Source organism: Anguilla anguilla, chromosome 7 (genome assembly GCF_013347855.1).
Source record: "Anguilla anguilla isolate fAngAng1 chromosome 7, fAngAng1.pri, whole genome shotgun sequence".
In the NCBI taxonomy this organism is placed as follows: Eukaryota; Metazoa; Chordata; class Actinopteri; order Anguilliformes; family Anguillidae; genus Anguilla; species Anguilla anguilla.
In genome coordinates this window covers 48,923,855-48,945,206 of record NC_049207.1, presented here as the reverse complement: position 1 = coordinate 48,945,206, position 21,352 = coordinate 48,923,855, and the positions used below count along the sequence as shown (strand labels likewise).

General features: G+C 42.6%; 1 protein-coding gene across 9 annotated transcripts in view; it reads right to left on the bottom strand.

Annotated features, from left to right (window-relative positions):
* Nucleotides 1-9,368: 9,368 nt before the first annotated feature.
* Nucleotides 9,369-21,352, bottom strand: part of foxp2 (forkhead box P2) — a 146,965-nt gene continuing 134,981 nt past the window's right edge. For 8 of the 9 annotated variants that reach the window (XM_035426168.1, XM_035426167.1, XM_035426169.1 and 5 more), the window contains 4 exons: nucleotides 20,947-21,068; nucleotides 20,187-20,256; nucleotides 18,873-19,057; nucleotides 13,117-13,261 (listed from right to left, as the gene is read on the bottom strand). In XM_035426168.1, the coding sequence (XP_035282059.1) occupies nucleotides 13,117-13,261; nucleotides 18,873-19,057; nucleotides 20,187-20,256; nucleotides 20,947-21,068 (522 nt within the window). Of the gene's footprint in view, nucleotides 13,262-18,872; nucleotides 19,058-20,186; nucleotides 20,257-20,946; nucleotides 21,069-21,352 lie in introns of all 9 variants that reach the window. The other variant, XM_035426164.1, reaches the window with a different exon arrangement.

Genomic DNA, 21,352 nt, shown 5'->3' with positions numbered 1-21,352 from the left:
AAATTCCCCTGGCTAGGGGAAGATAAATGTTTGAATAATTTATCAGATTTAATTGACATGGCTCTGATGTTGTAAACAGAGATGTTTTGATGTTGGTAATGTATTTTGACATAATGAATTTTTGGGTGAGATCCAAGACTGACAGGGCTGCGAGTGTGACAGTTTAGGTGGTGGGAGCTGGTGGATTGTGGGGTGCGACGTGGATCGTGGGGAGTGGGGGATTGGGGGGGGGGGGGGGGGCGGGGGTTCCAGAGCCAACCGCTGGCATAAACATTCTTTGCAGTCATTTAAGGCTATTTTTTTTTTCTTTTTTCTTGGAGTGCTTTGGGGCCATGACAACATTCTTTTTTAGGGCCACCAAAACCCTACAGCCCTTAGGATTCTCATTCACAGGTATGGGGGGGGGGGGGGGGGGGTGGGGGGGGTCTCCCTAATTATCATTCACAGGTATGGTATTCTATAATGAACTTTCTCTGCGCTGTATTTGTCTATCATTTCAGAGAAAAGGTTCCTGGCATGATGGCCCATTAAAAAAAGGTCAGCAAGCAGGATACAGTCAAACAAAGATGAACTGCTTCACTCCTGACACTCCAACCCTGACTCTAAAGCACACAGTGGGAGAGCAAGAGAGAGAGAGAGAGTGTGAGAAAGCGAGAGAGATAAAAACCTGCACCCGCACCAGCCCTTTTCAGACAAGACTGGACACTCTTGCACTACGCTCTGCTCCTCGGTAGTGCACTGACAAGCTCTAGACTTCTCAACCGTGATGCTCATGAGACAGGCCTCAGCCTAGGGGGACTCGCCCTGCCAGCGCTCGAACCCTGACGTGCACGCGTGCACACGCGCGGTTTTTGGGGTGGGAGGCAGCCGGGAGGTGCGGGGCGCAAATTTAAGGGTCTTAGAGACGCACTCACGCTGGCGTGAAGATCACCACCCGCCCAGTCGGCTGGGTTTGGGCAACCTCGCCTGTTATCCCCCGCAGAAGATCTGCTCGTCTGAGAATTAACAGGAAACGAACGCGATGATATTTATGACAACATAAATAGATAAATATATGAATAAATAAATAAGGGCATTGAGCTATGGGGCTCCATTGTTTGCATAATTAATAAAGAAGACTACATTTCTGTATAAAAAGACTATGTCATATTATGTTTACTTACTGTATTTTGTTCTGTTCATAAAGCACAATCTACACTGTTGCTTAAACAGACATATTTCAACATAAATTATTTACTTTACAATTAACAATTCCCTGGAAAATATCTGGACAGAATTACGAGGCGGTATTGGCTTTTGATCAGTAAGTGAATACAACCATGAAGTCTTCCATTGACTGCATTTTCAGAGATACTGTTATTTCCATGGAACTATTTTCATACGTTTGAGCGGGGCAGGGAGACACAGCGGTGTACACGGAGAACGTTCTGAGCGAACAAACTCTGCACCGGCTGAGAATTACGGGCCAAAAATGCAAAACACAGTTAGGCCCGGAGGTCTCACAATCCCTAAATATAACAACAGGGGGCTTTGCGCGGTTTTAAATGCTATGCAGGAAACATTCAGCATGACAGACAGGCAGAAAGAGAGGGAGAGAGAGAGAGAGGCGGGAGAGAGAAAGTGAAAGAGAGAGATTCCTCGGTTGTTGATCGCAACAACAGCAGACCGTGTTCGACGAGGCCGCGCCGTGTCGCCGCTGCGTAGCCGTGGCGACGCGACGCGCGGCACACGCAGGTTTACACGCCCAGCCGTGTATCGCCCTCGCACATCAAAGGGAACACGCCCTTTAAATGAAGCCGTAAAGCCGCGCCGCGCTTTATTAGCCCTCAATCAATAAACATGCAGCTCGGCGAGGTAATCAGGAAATGCTCCAATTGGCTGACAATGTATCAAAGCCACCGCTCGGAGGCAACAGCAAACTCTTAACAAGCAGTTTATTACCGGTAGCTGTTACTGACATTAGTCAAAACCAAGAGAGATAAAATGGAATAAGAAATGCAATCCTGGAAGGGCCTTCGGCATCCAGTTTCCCCTCTCCCTTTTGAAAACCACACGCCTCCCTTTGATATGATAACAAATATAAATTGTTCAAAAACATCAAATACAAGGAAAACTCCAAAAAAAAAAAAAAAAAAAAAACTCCAGACTTGTCGTCGGAGCTAATCTACCCGAGAGTGGCACGTCCCGAATCGGAGGGTAGCTGGAAATCTGGGTACTGAGGGGGCCTCATTTTATGTGCATGAGCCCTGTGTTATTCTGAGCGGTAAGAAGGAACAGCCATTGTTTTCCCCATACCACCGGGTCCCCTGGTGCCTTGGTTTGTGTTTTCTCGCAAGTTCAGGATTTCTGAGGTAACTTTTTATCCTGTTTTTTTATTTTTATTTTTTTTTGTTGCAGCCCGCTCTTATACTCCCTGGTACTCTATGCCCCTGGGTCCAGGTTAGACAGGTGGATTAAAGTCCACCCAGCTCTCATCCCCGACTTGTTTGTTCGGTTCTGGATTAAACAGTATGAGGGTATTCTAAGGGGGGCGGGGGGTGTTGGGGGTTGGGGATGGAGGGAAAGGGGATGGAGGTGGAGGGCGAGGGGGGTGGGGGCCGTGTGCGGGTGAAGGATGCTGTTTAAAAAAAAAAAAAAAAATCTCATCCAAATTATTTTCAAGGAGGAGCTATCCCCACAGGCGGATATGAAATGCAAATGACAGATCAAAGGTGTTCTGACCAGAAAAGAAAAACATCAGTGCGAATTTCAGCGAGCCTTCAGATACTTCTCCAGATCGCTGGTAACCGCTGGTAACAAGGAGGAATCCTGGGCTCCCTCTGCCCCCCCGCCCCACACTCCTCTCCTGATCATCCCTCCCTCTCCTCTTACCCTCCCTACCTCTCCTCCCTCACTCTTCTCCTTCCCCAGCTATCCTCCTACGTCCATCCCTTCCTCAACAGTTCTTCTGTTCTCCTATTTTTTCAGTTTTCCTTTCCTCCTACTCTTTTCCTCCTGTCTTTTCTGCCATTTCTCCTCTCCTCCCGCTCCCCTCCTCTCCTTTACTCCCGTTCCCCTTTCTTCCCTTTCTTCTTCTCCTCTTCTCTCTACTCCTTTTCTCCTTGTGTTCCTCCTTTCCATTTCTCCTCTGCTTTTCTACTCTCTTTTTTGTCTCTCCTCCTGCTATTGTCCTCCCATCCTTCGCTCTTCTCCTCTCGCTTCGTTTTCCAGAACAGTGGGTGGGGTCTCATTTTTAGGTGAGGTAAAGGTGCTCACAGCTGTAGTCTGGCCTCAAAGGCCTCGTTAACCCAGGTGAACAGTTTACCATCAGAGCGAACCTGTCAATCATCCCCGTTTTTATTAATGCAGGCACGTTTGTGTTAAAAAAAAACAATAATTTCACATCGTTGCATCATATCATGAGCCGGTGCGCTTAACAAACTGTCATTTTTAGGTTGCTAATAACTTCTGCTCGACAAAATGGATCATTTCCGAATGATTTCAAATGACTCGCTGTGTTATCCAGTAAGTGGAATAGACCAAAGGTGCAGTACGGTGCTGTTTCTTTTCTTGCTCTCTTTTTAAAAGTTAAGAGTTAAAGACAGATCCCCTCGTCTCAGGGAAGAGGTGAATAGGTGCATATTCAGCCATCACTTCCTGTTTAACGGATCACAGGGGCCTGTGCATGAGGAGCAGGTGTGATTCTGCCGGGGCCTCTCACTGTAATAGAATGCCCCATGCTTTCAGGTGTCTGTCGGTGGTGGAAGTCATGTGACCTTCATAAGATTCCGTTCTCCCACAAACAGAATTATATATTTTCACAGCACACCAGAACAGCAATATCTCTGGTTATTATCTCACTATGATTCATCTAGTTTTTTGTTTTTTTTTTGTAATAGGAATTCAATTAATTGAAAGTCAATTTTAAAAAGAAGTATATGTATTTTTATTTTGCATTTGATATTAATTAATTTTATATTTACAATAAGGATATACTTCAAAAAAGCAAACCAGGGCATTTTTGTGATTACAGTACACCGTCTACAAATTCCATAAGTTGAAAAAATGTTACAAAAATTATAATGAAAAAAAAAAAAAAACCTGTGCATGCCTTCAGACATCAAAGCCAGAGAGTTCATTTCTCACAATGACATTTTCTTTAATCTCTAAAGATTTTAGTAAGAGACCTGCCCTTTCCAAGTCTACAGTCATTATCCAAAAAGAATGCTAACAATCCAGAGCAGGAAGCAATATGAGTTTCACAAAGAGGTTTGTGCATCTGGATTAAAGAATGAGATGTTCTTCCTCAGAAATATGAACCTAAATAATTTTTTTTAGCTGGTCAGCAGAACCAGAAATAATTGTCTTCATCCCGCCAGTAGCCAGTATATCTTCCCCAGGTCGAAGGTATTTTCTTTTTTAATATAAATTCTTAATCCCTTTCTTTTTCTTCTCCCATCCCTTTCTCTCTCCCCTCTCCCGCGATCCCACCTTTTCTCGTCTCCTTGTTGCCAATCATTTGAACTTCAGCGCTCCGTGTCACCTGCTCAGTAATCTGATTACTCCATGCAGGAATTAGTATGTATATTTAATGCTTTTTTCAATCTCGATGAAAACAATCTTAAGGAACGGGGGGGAAGGACTGCTCGTGCCAGTAACGCACTAATAAATGACAGCTGATTTATGTATCTGTATTCTTTTATTTATAAAAATAGCAAGTGGACTGATTTCTGATATTAATAATACAAGTGGATCCACTTTGATTAGACTTCTGTGGAGAGCTCCACATATTCCGCATTACAATTAAACCCTGTGATGTGGAATGGGAGTGACATGCTAATGAAGCAAGCCAGTGAGCCTGAACCGAGACTGTCCAACATCATTACAGGATATCTTAGATGAGCAGTAATTATACGAGGAACACTGAAATGTCATTAAAAAATCTTCAGTAAGTGATTTAACCTACTATTTCTCCTTAATGCTGGGTTTTTAGAGGGCTAACCGAAGAGAAAGTTCTCCTTTAGAAGTTACGGGTATGGGGGGGGGGGAAAGGAGATTTTCAAAAATGTCTAGATTTAAGGCAGAGATACAATCAAGTGTCCTAATTTAATTTGGTACGTCAGAATTCAACGCTTGTACGTAATTGAAATCTCTTTTTTAATAAACTCCGATGAATTGGCAATTAGGTCTTGATCGGATTCCCATGAAATGGATGAATCCTGATAGCAGGACTCCTTCTTTTATTTCATTTCAGCCACTTACACACATCAACTTAGGTTTTACAAAAAAAAATTAAAAATCATTTTGTGTATGGTGCACATGAGATTGTAAATTTAAGATTTAATCTTGTTTTGTGATTATTTTCTTGTAGTCTTGTGGTCACTGAGAGCAACATTATATTAAAAAGGTTTTTTGTAAACAGCTTAAGGAAAAATTAGAGGTAAAATGCCTCATTACAATGAACAAAAAATCCATTTCCATCATTACCATATTAATACGGGACTGTGTAGAAGAGGTGAGCCATGGACTGTGGGCACAAATTCAGGAAGATCAGCAGTTTCAAATCACACTGTGCTGGTGCTTCCTTTTTTACTGTGCAAAAATATGAACTTGCATTTTGTACTGAGCATGTTTAGTTACACACAATACATCCATGCAAGTCTTGATTATTATCCCCAATGCAAAGTAACAATATCTATAAAATCTTTGTATTTTATTTTATTTTTTCTAAATGCTCTTATAATCATTTGTTTACACCAAACAAGTCACAAATATTGATCATCTGTTAAAACATAAATTATATGTAAATGAAATGTAAATAAAAGCTGCTTAATTAATTTTGTCTGCAAAGTCCTTCCTCTACAATGTGTAACAAATAAACACAATTAATCACCAGTGGATGGATCTGCCCTGATTTTATTATATTTACTATTATTTAAGTGTGAATTTAGGAAATAAAACAGAAATGGCATGTTTTCACCTGTAACTGTACATTATACATGTCCAGACTAGCAAAAAATAATATTGATATTTAACATTAAGTGCAGTTAACGAGACACAGCACGCGGCAGAAACGACAAGCGGCCAGAACAGGCGCGCGAGACGAGGCTAATGCTACACATTGCTCGGAAGAAAGAGGAACGTGGGCTCTGCGCTCAAACGTGCCTCTTGGCTATGCAATTATTTCTCAGTGCGTCCAATATCAACTCGAGAGCAATGCAAATTATTTAAGACGCACTTTTCAGGAGTCGCAATTACTGCATAATAATGATGATCTCAATTAGCGACGCTATCGCCACGGAGCATTTAGTAGCCAATTTCACAGCCCAGGGGTGAAGTAATTTTGGAGAACAGACACCCCTTGTCAGGCAAGGAGGAACATAATTTTGACTAATAAACAATAAGAATGTGATTTTTTTATGTGATTCCAAAAATATGTGCAAATGGAGGCATTCAGTGATTTTGCTATTAAATAAAATGGCTGATTGGATTTCCAGCTGAGTCCATATGGCCCTGATGATATAGTAAATGTGCAATTCTGTTACCAGACCAAAAAATGATTTCATTTTCAAAAATCCAGATGTTTTCATATTTCAGCCTCAATAAGGTAAATATGTCACCACACGTCCTTCCCATGCGTAAAAAAAAAAAATCTATTGTTAGACATGTTGTTAATGTGTTATCCAAATGTAAATGAGCATTTAAATTTTTGATGTGAGAGGCAAAAAAACACACAGTGGCCATGATCACTGGCCTAATTTCCTCTGTACACAGGAAACACACAGGGACAGAGTGTGTGTTCTGCACAGATAGCGTCTTGTGTTTCCAAGCAGAATGTGTGTTCTACGCACAGTGTGGGTTTCTATGTAAAGTGTGGGTTCAACACAGAATGTGTGTTCTATGCAGTGTTTGTTTCTATGCAGAGTTTGTGTTTTACACAGTGTATGCTCTACACAATGTGTGTTTTATGCAGAAGTGTGTGTTCTACGCAGTGTGTTTTACGCAGAAATGTATGTTCTAAGTAGAGTGTATGTTTCATGCAGTGTGTGTGTCTAGGCAGAGTGTGTTTTACGCAGAAGTGTGTGCTCTACGCAATTTGTGTTTTACACAGATGTGTGTTCTGCTCTTTACTGCTCTGCATCCTTGTGTCACACCTGAAACTTGGAGGCACAGACAGAGTGCACAAAGCAGCAGTTTGAATTTCATAAGGCTGAATATCATTATACACATATAAATACTATATTTTGCACATTTTATATATATTTTATCAGCCATTACTGTGAATAATCACTGCTGTTCAGTGAGTACATATGGTCACATTTCTTTGTCACACAAATACTTAACATTTCTGCTTCAGTGATATTTGAATTGAAACTCACTTATTTCTACATTATCCCACAGACTGATGTTTTTTCCATTTATCAACCGAACTAAATAAATAAAAACATCACACTGTTTTCTCATCATTGCGCAGTAAATGAAAAGCAGTGACCGTGGCTTACGGATAACGCTAACCGGCGGCGCGCTGTTATTCCATTGGCTTTGAAGGCGGCTCGGCGCTCGCTGCGATGTTTGTGAGTTCTCTGCTGTTGTGCAGGACACAGGTTCATGCTGAGGCGCGTGTTTGCCTCCTCACTTGAGCGCACAAACATTTGCAGTACAGAACAAGGGCGTGACAGGCGTGCGTGTCAGACGATCTACACGGCTCGGCGCAGGGCAAAAAAACATCAGGCCGTGCAGAATGTCTGATATCTGGCTGAGCTTCGTGTTTATGAAACCAAGCATCATGTCTGTTATCAAACTGAGCATCATGTCTGAGATTAGGATGAGCATCATGTCTGATATCAAACCGAGCATCATGTTTGATATCAAACCCAGCATCATGTGATATCATATTGAGCATCATGTCTGATATCAAACCGAGCATCCATGTTTGACATCAAACCCAGCATCATGTCTGATATATTAAGCATCATGTCTGATATCAAACCCAGCATCATGTCTGATATCAGAATAAGAATCATGTCTGATATCAAACTGAGCATCATGTCCGATGTCAGAATAAGAATCATGTCTGATATCATATTGAGCATCATGTCTGATATCAGGATGAGCATCATATGTGATATCAAACCGAGCATCATGTCTGAGATTAGGATGAGTATATCTGTCAAAGGGTAATGCCAAACGTATCACTATTGCTTGAGTAGGAATGCTAATGTTTTTGACAGGGACAGAGAGAGAGAGAGAAAGAGATAGAGAGACAGAGAGAGAGAGAGAAAGAGATAGAGAGACAGAGAGAGAGAGAGAAAGAGATAGAGAGACAGAGAATAGTTGGACCAACTGATATTTCTGCACAGAACAACAGGCAAGATAATAAAGTGGATTTTGTTGGCTCTGTGAAAACTCCTTTTACTTTACTCACTCAGGAGCAAACACAAATAGCTGATCTAAACCTGATAACTAAGCTCAAGACTCTCCTTTTTGCAAGTACTTTGTTTGAATAGCATATCTACATGAAGTACTGTTGAAGGCTTTCTCCCCCATTTAAATTCTATGCCTTTCCTTCGCACGGCTACAGAATAAAGTACTTTGCCGGATACAAGCTCTTTCTGCCTCCGCTTTTCTTCTTCCTTTTAAAAACATGTCATTCAGATTCTGTAAATGGCCAAAATACACAGAAGTGTAATTTGTATACCGTCATACATGGCCCCTGGTGCCAAGCAGTAACAACCACCAGAAAGGCAATTCTGATCGCAATGGTGTCCCAACGCAAGACGCCGCACTGTTTTTTTATGCATGGGGTGGCTAAAGAGCATTATTTCCGCTGCGCGGATTCGACATGCTACCGTTGGACGTACACCACAGTAAACACACCCCGCACACCATTTAGTGCCTGGGAACTGGTGCCTTGTGGGTAAAAAGCCAGCCGTGGAGTTGGGAGGCTGGGGGAGGGGGAGGGGGGGGGGGGGGGTGAGGGATCCCAGTTCTACAGAGAGGGCTCTCCCCCACAACCTTTCGAGTGACCGCTTCTTGGCCTCGTCGGTCTTGATCAAAGAGTCGCACGGACCCGTGGCCACGACCCATTATAGACGCGGTGGTCTGGGCACCCTTTCCTCAAGTCCCCGTCCCTCATCTGAAGAAAAAACTCAAGGTGGTGGTGGTTTGGACAAAAGCTTAAAAAGCATCCATAAAAATTGAATTGCTTTTTTTTTCTTTTTTTCCCCCCCAAACAGCAGAACCCTGCAATGAATTTATTTAAATCACATAAAAATCTAATGGCCACTACATAATCACGATTGTGGCTATGCAGAGAAAGAAGGGAGGGGGAGGATCTGCTATATGTACAAAAAAACTTAGAACTCCCAGATGTTGGAGGTAGACAGTTGCTTTTCAAAAATCCTACTTTTGGTCCTTTATTTAATTCAGCAGTGAAAAGCCATGAATACAGAACAAATAACAGCTGTTACAATTCTCAACCATGACTTCTAATGTCGGAGAATTCAAGATATGGACACGGTACACGGTAATGAAAAGTATCAAAAATCAGTTTACCTCAGCAAAGGTTAAATAAACAAAAAGGGTATCCACCAAATACATAAACAGATGTTTTTTTTTTTCTTTTTTTCCGCTACAGTTCAAATTTTTACTGTATACACAGGGCATCGTATTCCCGATCATTAGCGAATGACAGCAGAAGAAGGATACAGGACTCATCGCCAGACATAATGCTTCATAAGGTATGCACAGAAATACGAGCATAAATACACATATCAGTTTAAAGCCTTACAACAGCTACGCAAAAGCAGATGCAGAAAAAAGCGGGTTTGCTATCCTTAGCAAGCAAATGACAGAGGAGTCAAAATTCATGAAATGCAGAAAAGCAACGTTGTTCTTTTTTTTTTTTCTTTTTTTCTTAGAAAAAAAAAAAAGTCTGATCATTTTATGGGTCCACCAACATTTTTACATAATATGCACAATTATCAAAATACAGACAGAGCATCTCAAGAAAAGAAAAAGAAAAACAAACAAAAAAAAAACCCAACGAACCTAATCTCTAGTGAAGAAGCAAACCGCAGTTTCAGGAGGTTTCTCTGGTATCATGTGCAAGCAGCTATTTTAAACATTTCTTTCTTTTTCTTTTTTTCATCTTTTTATTTATTTTTTTGTTCTTTTGTGTTTCTTTACAAAAAAAACCCCATGCAAAATCTACAAGTTATAAGCATTCTGTGGCCGAAGACTACCTTTCCTTCCCAAAAACAGATTAACTGAGGTATGCATACTTAAACATTGTACACTTATAGGGTCAGGTTCCTGATGACGGATATTACAAGGTTTTTTTATTCATCTTTATTTCCAGTCCACCAAAGTATTTTTAGACATGCATTTGAAAACACAATATTCCCTTATAGGAATTCTTTTTTTTTTTTTTTTTAATTATCACTCTACAAATGTTTGAAGACAACCCCATGACAATGCAAATCTCCCAGTTATGACATTGGGCATGTAAACCATCTCTTGCCCTTGTCCGACAGACAAGTGTAATAAAATGCAACTGCTATTGTGGCATTCAAACTCGTGCAATCTGACAAATTTGTTCTGAATTTGTTTGTGCAGAGGTAGAACCTTTAAAAAAAGACTTTTTTGGGTGCGTGGGAGAACTCTTCTTGTACAACATTTCTGTCCTCATATTTGGCATGGTAGACGCACATTTTTTATTTAAATACAACGTGTCTGCTGACTCCAGCAAAGAATAAGCAATTTGTTGCAAGACCTTGCTCCACCCTGTGGAACCGGTGTGTTGCGTGTATGTGTGTGCATGTTTGTGTGTGCGTGCGTTTGTGTGTGTACAGTGTGTGTGTGTCCGTGTGTGTGTCTAGCAGCCTCCTCGTCTTGTTAGTAAAGCAATAACCATATACAGGTCGTGAGGTCCCTTGGTTGAGGGAGATGAAGTAAATATGAAAAGGGTTTGGCATGGTACTCCATAAACAAATGCGTGTGCAGTGTGTTTTCATATGAAAAAAAGCTGTTGCACATTATTTGTTTTGAATGCAATGTGACGCATTTTTCTACCAATTGCTATAAAACTCATATGCATTGGTACGTTCAGCAAAACATGAAGCAGGACAGCCAGCATAGGTAAATTTGGATGGTGTGCATCTTTTGAAGGGAGTGTACTGTTAGCCTTACTATCCCAAAGCAGAGGCAGAATTTTGTGTAACTTTGGTTTGACTGAAAACAGAAATAACCATTAAAGCAACACGTCCACTTTTCTAGATGACATTCACTGATATAAATCAAATACCCTTTTTAGCAATGACTACTGTTATCTTTCACTTATGTCCAAAACATTGTAAAATTACAAATGTCTTAAGTGTTAATTAACAGTTACATGGTATAGATAAGAAACATGTTTTAATCCACAGCTCTAGTGAACTTAATCTTTATAGACACTAAGCAATGCATGAATCTTTACTCAGTAACGTCACAATGGTACAAAGCAAATATCACCTAGAAAAGGTTATTTTCTTCCTTGAAATCTTATCCTACAATGACTGTATTCTTTGCATTTACTCTAACCAAGCCAGACCATTTCCTATCAACTTGATATCATTATTATTATTATTTATTATCATTTTTATTCATTATTATTATTATTTATTATTGTTATTTGGCTTTACTAGATTGTTTAATGTTTGGTTACGGTGTTTTTCGGTTTCATTTATTACGGCTGTGAATTTTTTTTAAAAAAGGAAAAAGGACATCACATACAAGACAGTACCACTGACATTAGAATATTCATTAGAAAACGGACAAAATGGGAAACTGCAAATAAAAAAAAAATAAAAAACAAATACAAAAAAAAAATCAAATCAGGATTATCTTTTTAAAACAACAATACAGATTCTGCACTTCCATTAAATACACAAATGTTATTTTGGTCAGAGTTCTTCGTGATCCACACACAGCTGCTTCCACCAATGTCCGACCCCCAAATCCGCTCCCCACCCCCCTGCGGTTCTGGTTGTGGTTCCCACCCCCTTTCTCCTCCAGCCGTGAGAGGTGGTGGGGCCTCTTCTGCAATCCGGGCGGACCCTCTACAACTTATCAAATTACACATCAATTTTCTTTGTACAGGGCTAAACCAAACGATCCCAGAGGTTATTAATAAGAAGGTAGTTCCTGGAAAGCTTCTTTTAGTACTCATTAAAGCCACAGATCAGCCTGCTGCTTCTGTTAAAGAGTTATTGGCCATTGATAGAGGTTGGCTTTGGTTTCTAGCTGTTGCCTTTGACTGTTTGCAGGTAGACAAAGCTTTAGAACGAGGAGGTAAAGAGAACAGTAACAGATCATTATGCAGAAATGCATTTTTTCCCCACTTATGGTACTTGCACAGACAGTTACTTCTTAGCATGATATCTTACATTTCAGCACAAACAGAGACTTGGAAGCCTACTTTTTTCACTTTTTTTCTTCTTTTTTTTGGACAGTTGCAACAGTCTGATACAGTGATTCTGTTTTGTTGGTGACTAAACAAATGTCATTTACAGTTGGTGGTGCCAAAATTATAATTTAACGAATTAATGGAAAAAAAAAAATTAAATACTGGTCAATATAATGTAGCGACAAACAGGCTGTGGTGCTAATTTCTGACACTACTCCTGTGCAAATGATTTAAGAGCAACAACTTGAATTGGACCAGCAATTGTCTCTATTAGCAACAACTACTGTATGTTTGAAATTCACACTGAATGAAACTAAAACTATTTTTGGCAGTATATGAGGCCATTAGCTTTCTACAGAACACACTTCCTCCTTTTTTTTGTTGTTGTTCAGCACATGAGCCCATAGTAATATCGCCAAATGTGTTTGTTTGTTTTTTTTCTTCCCCCCCTCGAATATGGCCAGGCCATTCTGAGTTTATAAGGAATGAAAGTCTTTGTGGGTTAAAAAGCGAGCAGTCTGTGCCCCCTGTCGTTTTTCTGTATCCCAAAGGGCTTTCGGAAAGAGTTCCTTCGGGCAGTCTCCGTGATGCATGCTCAATAAATAGTCACAGTTAAACTCTGTGGGGTATTATTGGTGGTGGTGTGGGTCCGGCGAGCAGACCTCGAGTCTGCCGTATGTCCCGAAAAACCGTCACTCCAGGTCCTCCGACAAATTCCCCTCCTCCAGCTCCCTGTCCTCGTCCAGCTCTGGGCTGTGATTGGCTGTCGTCACTAACGACATCGGGCAATCCTCGTCGTCCATGTTTAGCGGCTCTTCTTTGACGTGAATGGGCGGCCTGTAGAAAAACATAAAGCATTCACACGTTATGGTCGGATCAGGGAGATCGCCAGCAACTCAAAAAAGGCCAACTTCTCAAGAAATGAGAAAAACATCATTACTGCATTAGACAAGATTTCCTGTTCTGGGCTTGGAATAAACTTTATTAGTCGCAAAGTCACGAAACAATGACCGCCTGGAATGGACAGCGCACGCTTTTTATTTATGTACAAAACCTTGAAAATGGGAAACACTGAGAAACAGGTAATGTTGATGCGATATATATATATAAAAACAGGCTCTATGTCACCTAGCTTGAATAGCACACAGCTGAATTTAGATTTTCTCAAAACGCACCAAGAGACAATTACAGAAGGGAAAGCAAGAACCAAAATGGCTTCCGCACTCATTAGGAATGCCAGCCGTAGCCCCGTCTCCTGACAGAGCAGTGAGCTGCTCGTAGCTCCTCTCCGAAGGATTTAATGGGGAAAATCAGGGGTATCCTTTCATAAATTATTGAAATGTTTGCTTACAAGGTTCGCTGGCATTTCGTCGGCCTGTGATCGCATACTTTTTCACGCTGCTATTTATAAAAGGTAATTAGAAATGCTGGAGAGAGACAATGCAGGACTGGGCCAGTGGAGGCATTCATAACCGCGGTGTGTGTGTGTGTGTGTGCACGTGTGTGTGCGCATGTGTGTGTGTGTAATCGTGTGTGTGTGTGTGTGTGTGTGCATGCGTGTGCATCTTTAGATGTATATTTTAGTATAGATAATTATCGTTAATTTGTTGTCTTTTTCCCCTCAGTAAAAATGAGAAGATTAACACAGCTATTCAACTGCAAGTCCAAGTACAGAAATAAGCCGTAAAAATAAATATAAAAATAGCGCAAAAAAAATTAATAAATAAATAAAAAAGCAAGAACAGCGAGGGGTCACGCGTAGCTCTGGAGAGTTTACCAATGACACCTGGTTAAAAAATAGCATTTATAAATAATGGAGAATTTCTCATCTCTTTACCCCTGAAGCCAGTGGAGCCTTGCTTCTTCTTCTCTCTTTTTTTTTTTTTATCTTGTTAATAGAAATGGCCATCTGCCATTAATATGCAGGGACGAGATGCCTCCTCGAGAGGAAAACCTGGAACCGACTCTGTCATTAATCACCTTCAGCCCGGCCAGTTCACTCAGACATGATGATGCATGTTTTTAACTCTAAATGAGTGAATATCTTTACCCACTGTCAATAAGTGCGGGGGAAAAAAACAGGGGTTAGGGACACGCGTCGAGCCGGGCAGAAATTTCCCGACGAGAAAACTGAGAGGAAGAGGAAGTGGGCGACTAACAAGAATAATAACGCTGTCACACACAAACAAGGCTCAACATGATCGGGGCCTACCCAGGCTAAGGTTTGCGCTACAATGATAAATCTGACAAAACCTAATTATTTTTGACACATTAGATGCATCAGGGAATCCCAGTGGATCTCGAGGGGGGGTGGGGTGTGGGGGGGGGGGGGGATCTTTATCAAGTACAGTCTCTGTATCAGAACGTGTCTGGCAGCTTTCTCCTGGGCTACATGTATCAATGACAGGGACACCTTTGAATTTGAAAAGAATTTTAAAAGGTACAGATTACTTTAATATTTATGGCAAAATAACTTATTATTCAGATCTTGTTGGGCACGGATAGGCTTGCCTTTTCAGCACCCTGGCCAATTACCCAGAATTCCCTGCCATTTTGAAGAAGAGGAGCTGAAATGGGGTAACACGATAAACAACCCCCCCGCCCCCCCCCCCAAGCCACAGAAAAGCGAGAGAAGACTGAACAGGATTCAGATTGTAGGATTTATCCAGGAACACGTTATGGGTTAAGCATTAAGGAAACTTAACAAAAAAAGCCCTAGCGCTATATGAAAATGCATTAATGGTTCGGCAATATTATTGAATTAATTTTTAAGCACTTCCACTCGTATCATAAATGTAATTACTCCGGGCCTAAATTTGATTCCCCCCCTCACAATTAACTTTTTAAAGAAATGAACAGGGGAGCGGAGATGTAAATAGTCTTCAGCGCGATAAGGTCCCTGGAGCCCCGTGACAGAGAAAGCTTTCTAGGAGCGCTGTCACCGATATTTATCATACAATAACAAACAATCCCACAGATATGTACTTAAAAATATTAAAGACAGATAAATGAGGGGGGGACCGTGCGGTGGCTGCAGCGGCCATAAAGCATGCCAAGCCGTCCCCCTAATGCGAAAAGCATAGCTTACAGCTTTAATTTGCATTAATTATAAATCAGTAACATGCTGGCGTGGTTTAAAAAAAAAAAAAAGGAAAAAAAAAGGCAGGAAAAAGATGATTAGTTCTCACAGTTACTTTACACTGTATTAAGATGTCTGGATGAGTCATTTAGCATTTAATGAGTAGCGAGCATTATGAAGTCAGAAATAAATGCCAGCTATGTATCTTTGAATTCATAACTGCAATTGGACCGAGACTCGTGCATATTATGCCGGGATTATTACCAGCAATCACGCAGAGATATGCCCGGGCTGCAAATATCGTCATTAGCCGTGTATTGTAATGAGGAAAGGTGCATAATTGAAGGAGGAACGGCGCACAATCCAATCACAGGCCAGGAATGACAGGCGCCGGCAGGGCGAGCGGCTCGGCCTCTCTCCGCGGTCATCGGGAGAAAGCCGCGCGCGTCGCGGATATTACCGCCGGCAGAGGGGAGGGGGACGGCGGGGGGGAGCCCTGGCGCGCGGTGAGGGGGGGGGGGGGGGGGGGGGGGATATGCATTAAAGGTAAAAAATAAAAAAATTAAAAAGAATAAATGTGAGGAGTTATGAATGTGCGATGAGCGTAACGTCGGTGACGCTGAGCGGGGAAGGAGCGCATCTGCGCTGGCATCTGGAAACTCTTAAAAACACCAGCGGCGTTTTTCTTTTCTCCATCTTTGAAGACGGAGGCGAGGGAGCGCGGGTGGGTTTCGCTCGTGCGAGCGCCCCAGCGGTCTCGCTCTCTCTCTCGCCGGCGCTGTTATTTTAACGGCGAGGCGGGGAGCGCTCGGTAACGGCCGCCGGCCCAGCTTGGCTTCCCGTACGAACCGCCGCGCCGACCCCGCCAAACCTGCCAAACCCGTCGCCGTGGTGATTCCCAGACCCCGGAAACTGAACCTGGCGAGGGTGCTGCCTCATAACACATTTACCCCCCGCTCCCCCAAAAAAAACCCTGATCCATCAACCTAGCTCCAAGGTAATCCATTTTAACTGACAAACTTTCAAATTCACACGCATGTACTGTGCACTGCGATGACAACTCTTAACAGAAGCCTTCCTGAATCCATATGCTGTATTTGTCTAAATTTCCAGGCCTGTCCAGGTATTACACCCTTTCGCCGTACTCATAGGGATGTCGGACACCCAGGAAAACGCCAGCAGAGTCTGTGGCTAGCTTCTCGGCTGACGGCATTAACCTCTAAGGGTGGAGGAGGAGAGATAGAGATCTGTCTGACTGTGGGTTGGGCTGGGTAATGTAGTTCTTTTCCACCTTTGTGGCTGCGTCCCTCGTATGCGTTCTGCTCTCCGGCTTCATTAGGCCCGGTGCATTATTTAAGGCGTTCCGAAGCGGCCGCTCTCTCCGAACACACTTCTTCCATTTTGAGGGCTCTGCGGGTGTGTGAGGGGCGCGGAGAGCTAGCGGAGCGGGGCGTCCGTGTGCCCGCTGAGGGGCCGCTTGTTGTTTGTTATTAAAACTTTACTAACCTGGGGAGGAACGCCCTCAGTGCTGCCGTCTGATGCTAAAGCCTCAGTCCCTATCCTGCTCCTCTCATTTTACACCAAAAACCCCTTAAACTCTAAACTCAACACTGTATATTACTCTGATAACATACAATAATACACCTATTAATCTACGTAATGACTATCAAGACAATGCATTATTATTATTATTATTATTATTATTATTATTAGGCAGCAGTTGCCCAGGATGTAAGATGAGGAGTAAAGCAGCAGTGGAGCCTTCCAGCTGACGTTAGGACTGTGTCCATGTGAAAATGGCCGTTACAAGATCATCTATTTCTGAGACACACATCATTGGACAGGAATGAGGATAAATGGTTGAGGCTGGTTTTAAAGAGGGAGTGCAGTGTTCCAAACAGACCCCAGCACATCAAGCCCCCCACCCCTCCAGTCACGCCCCCCCCCCCCCCCACCCCCCCGTTTGGTAAACACAAAGCAGTCACGTGTCTGCCGTGTCTGACATCACTGATTAGGGAGAGACATTCGTTACACACACATTTCTGAAACCCACAAGACATTAATTTTTAATAGTCCTCTTCTCTCTGCTCCATTAAAAAAGATGGAAAGGCAAAGATTTTAAAGTAATTAATGATACAGTTAGCTGCTAAATATTAATAGGAACCGTCTTGCATAAAATATAACATCTAAACCCCTACAATGCAGACACCGGAGTAATTAAAAGTGAGGCCTTATTTACTACCAATTTATAGATTTGTCGTTCCTCATTTCTTTAAATGCGTAATAAAGTGTATGTGTTTTAATACACGCTGCTTTGAAAGAATGTCCACATAAACGACTGACAAACAAGGAAAAAAAGGATGTCCTTATAACTCCTTAGGGTAAATTGCTCCGTATGAATATGTATAATTTGGCACTGCTTGCAGGTAATGAGGACAGTTGAAAGAGGAGTTCTGGAATATTCTCTGAGCCGTCCTCTCTGACTGCAGAGTGCAGTGATAAGGTGGGAGTGTCATAGATACAGTCAGGTCTGGATGATCTGCTAAAGCCCATTGCAGGGTAGTGTTGCGAGTGAGTGAGTGTAGAGTTAAGCTGATCATAATGTAGTGTTTTGCGAGTAACTGTAATGTATTGTCGAAAGTGAGCTCAATGTAATGTGTGTGTGTGTGTGTGTGTGTGTGCAAAGTTCAGTGTTAATAGGAATGTCAGTACAGCACAAAAGATGAATGTTCTGTAGTGTATCTTTAAAGCCAAGTGCTGAATGTAGTGGTAAAGGTGAGTGCAGTGTTAAAGGTGAGTGTAGTGTAGTGTTAAAGATAAGTGTACGGTTAAATGTGAGTGCAGTGTTAAAGGTGAATGTACTGTAGAGTTAAAGGTGAGTGTAGTGTAGTGTTAAAGGTGAGTGTAGTGTTAAAGGTGAATGTACTGTAGTGTTAAAGGTGAGTGTAGTGTAGTGTTAAAGGTGAGTGTAGTGTAGTGTTAAAGGTGAGTGTAGTGTAGTGTTAAAGGTGAGTGTAGTGTTAAAGGTGAATGTACTGTAGTGTTAAAGGTGAGTGTAGTGTAGTGTTAAAGGTGAGTGTAGTGTAGTGTTAAAGGTGAGTGTAGTGTAGTGTTAAAGGTGAGTGTAGTGTAGTGTTAAAGGTTAGTGTAGTGCAGTGTTAAAGGTGAGTGTAGTGTAGTGTTAAAGGTGAGTGTAGTGTTAAAGGTGAGTGTAGTGTAGTGTTAAAGGTGAGTGTAGTGTAGTGTTAAAGGTGAGTGTAGTGCAGTGTTAAAGGTGAGTGTAGTGTAGTGTTAAAGGTGAGTGTAGTGTTAAATGTGAGTGTAGAGTTAAAGCTGAGTGCAGTGTAGAGTTAAAAGAGTGTCACTCACATGTGGGCGTGTGGTGAGTACCCAGGACTGGAGTGGCCGTTGGTATCCAGGTGATCCAGGGAGCCGTTGAGGTCTTCAGTGGGGGACTGCAGCAGGCCTGAGGTACAGTTCAAAAGGCCCGTCGAACTGCTGGTCATCAGGCCCGGGTTTCCCAGCATCGGTAAACTGCTCTCCGCCAGCGCAGCCTAGAGCGCACACACACACACACACACGCACGCACACACACACACATGCGTACGCGCACACACACACACACACACAAACACATGAAAATTGTGTCACCATACAACTGATACACTGTGCCTCTGTATTTATGACACTGACCTCCAGTTATCTCCCAAACTACCACGCCGATTATCATGTTTGGGTGGACTGCTCACAGAGAAAACGCCCATTTCAGGTAAAATCTTTACAAACATGTGGAACAGCAATGCAAACAGCAGTAACCAGAGCCCATCCACTAATGAACTGCACTTGAGTTCAAGTTCATGTTAACCTGGCAACCAGATGGGTTTTGAAGTCCTGCATACGACTACCACACAATACTACCTCAGACTTACAACACACATGCAAAAACTCCCCTTTGACCCTTAGACTAAAAACCACCTCCAGGAAATTCTGGAGTGAAATATATCAGCAGTGACCATGTCATTAAGGCTCTGCATAATTTCGGTCTTAATGGAATGGCTTCTCTTCTCATGACAAGGCCAGTGAACCTGCAATTTACACTTAAAAACAAGCTGCTTCATGACTATTAAAATGAGCAAAACTTTACCTGAAAATAAAAAAGTCCTGACATTTCGCCTCTCGCACATAAAAATTATATTCAGTAATTAAATTTTAAAGTTTTCGCCACGAGCGCCTCGCATACTGTTGCTCTGATGCCAAATCATTTATGACAGACGGGATAAATATTAATGCAAATCCACTTGCATGAGCAAAGGCTGCTATCAATCTAAGGTTTCGGCTCTGAGGAAAGAGAGAAAGAAAAAAAAAAAAAAGCAGGTTCCCATCTCTGCCACAGGGTGTCCTTCTTGCCTCTCACACATGCAAAGCAGACGGCCGGAGTTTCACACAACTTCTCCAGGTCTGATCCAGAGCTGACCACTCTGAGAAAGGCAGGCCACTCGCCCTTTACACCGGGCGGTTCGACGGTAGTCTGTTCGCCACCCTTCCACCAAAAACCGCATTTTTAGGGGAGGGTTTGGGAGCCAGACTTGTGAAAGGACGCTGAGGCGTTACTGTAAAACGCCGGATGTAAACGCTGTATTTTTTTGGGGGGGGGGGGGAAGCACCTGGAGGAGAGGCGTTTACCTGTAGGCTGGCGTTAAGCGCTGCTCCGTAGCCCAGGCTGGACGGAAGGTTCTTGACTAACGTGGGGCTCCTGGGAATCCCGAAATAAAAAAAGAAAGAAAAAAAGCAGAAATAATCAGACGCAGCAAAAAAGACATTTGTCATCGCTCATTCATGTGCGCTCGACTTCCCTCAGAAAGACAGAGCAATTAATTCACCAGCTCCCGCCGAGAAGATAAAAGCTTATATTGTTAGGGATCGCAGTGCACTTTGACAAAAACTTGCGTGAAACAGTGCCCACGTCTTCCCTGTCACTGAGCACAAAACACAACTGCAGTGTCAGTAAGACTCGCGTCAAAGGAGCTGCAGTTTGGCACAGCGCCCAATTCCTGACTGGAGGATAAAAATATGCACCAAATTATAATACTAATAATAAAAAAAACTGAAAAACAAAGGAAATCGGTATATTACTAATGGAGGAATATGCAAAGTAGGCAGGGGGTAATTAAGAGAGGTCAAACAAACACATAAACAGGAGTTATGGGGGGGGGGGTAGAAAGATCAAAGCGACAGTGTTAGGAAATGAAAAGGGAAATGCCCAATGAAACGGTGAAAGAAAGGAACAGGACAATCGCAGCGCAAAAAAAAGAGAAGGAAGGAAGGACCGCTTTCTCCAGCAACCTGTGACTGTGTGGCCGCTCTCTCCGATTGGCTTATCTCAGAGAGAGAAAGAGAGCGATAGGTGGGGGGGTGGGGGTGGGGAAGGGGGGGGGGGGCGTACCCCGTTATCTTCTGTGACCTCCTCTTTTGGTACTCGATCTCGTCCACGGTCCACACCGCCCCCTTCACGTTCTCCACGCGGACGAAGCACTTGTGCAGGCTGAGATTGTGCCGCACGGCGTTCTGCGGGAAGAACAAAAAAAAAAAAAGGGAAGAGAAATGAGCAAAGAGCAAGTTTAACATTTACCTTTTGGATCTTTTTTTTTCTTCCGTCCTTTTTTGTTTTTTTTAACGGGAAACCTTTTGTCTGAACGCTACAAAAGCGGCGAATTCGCCGCCGGTGGGGCTTGCCTCGGCGGTTCCGAACCGATTTTTAAACCGCGCAAAATGTTGGGTGAGAATTCAGAAAGTGTAAATAAGCACAAACGGAGCGTCGCCGTGGCGATGTGCGCGTGACGTCGCCGTGG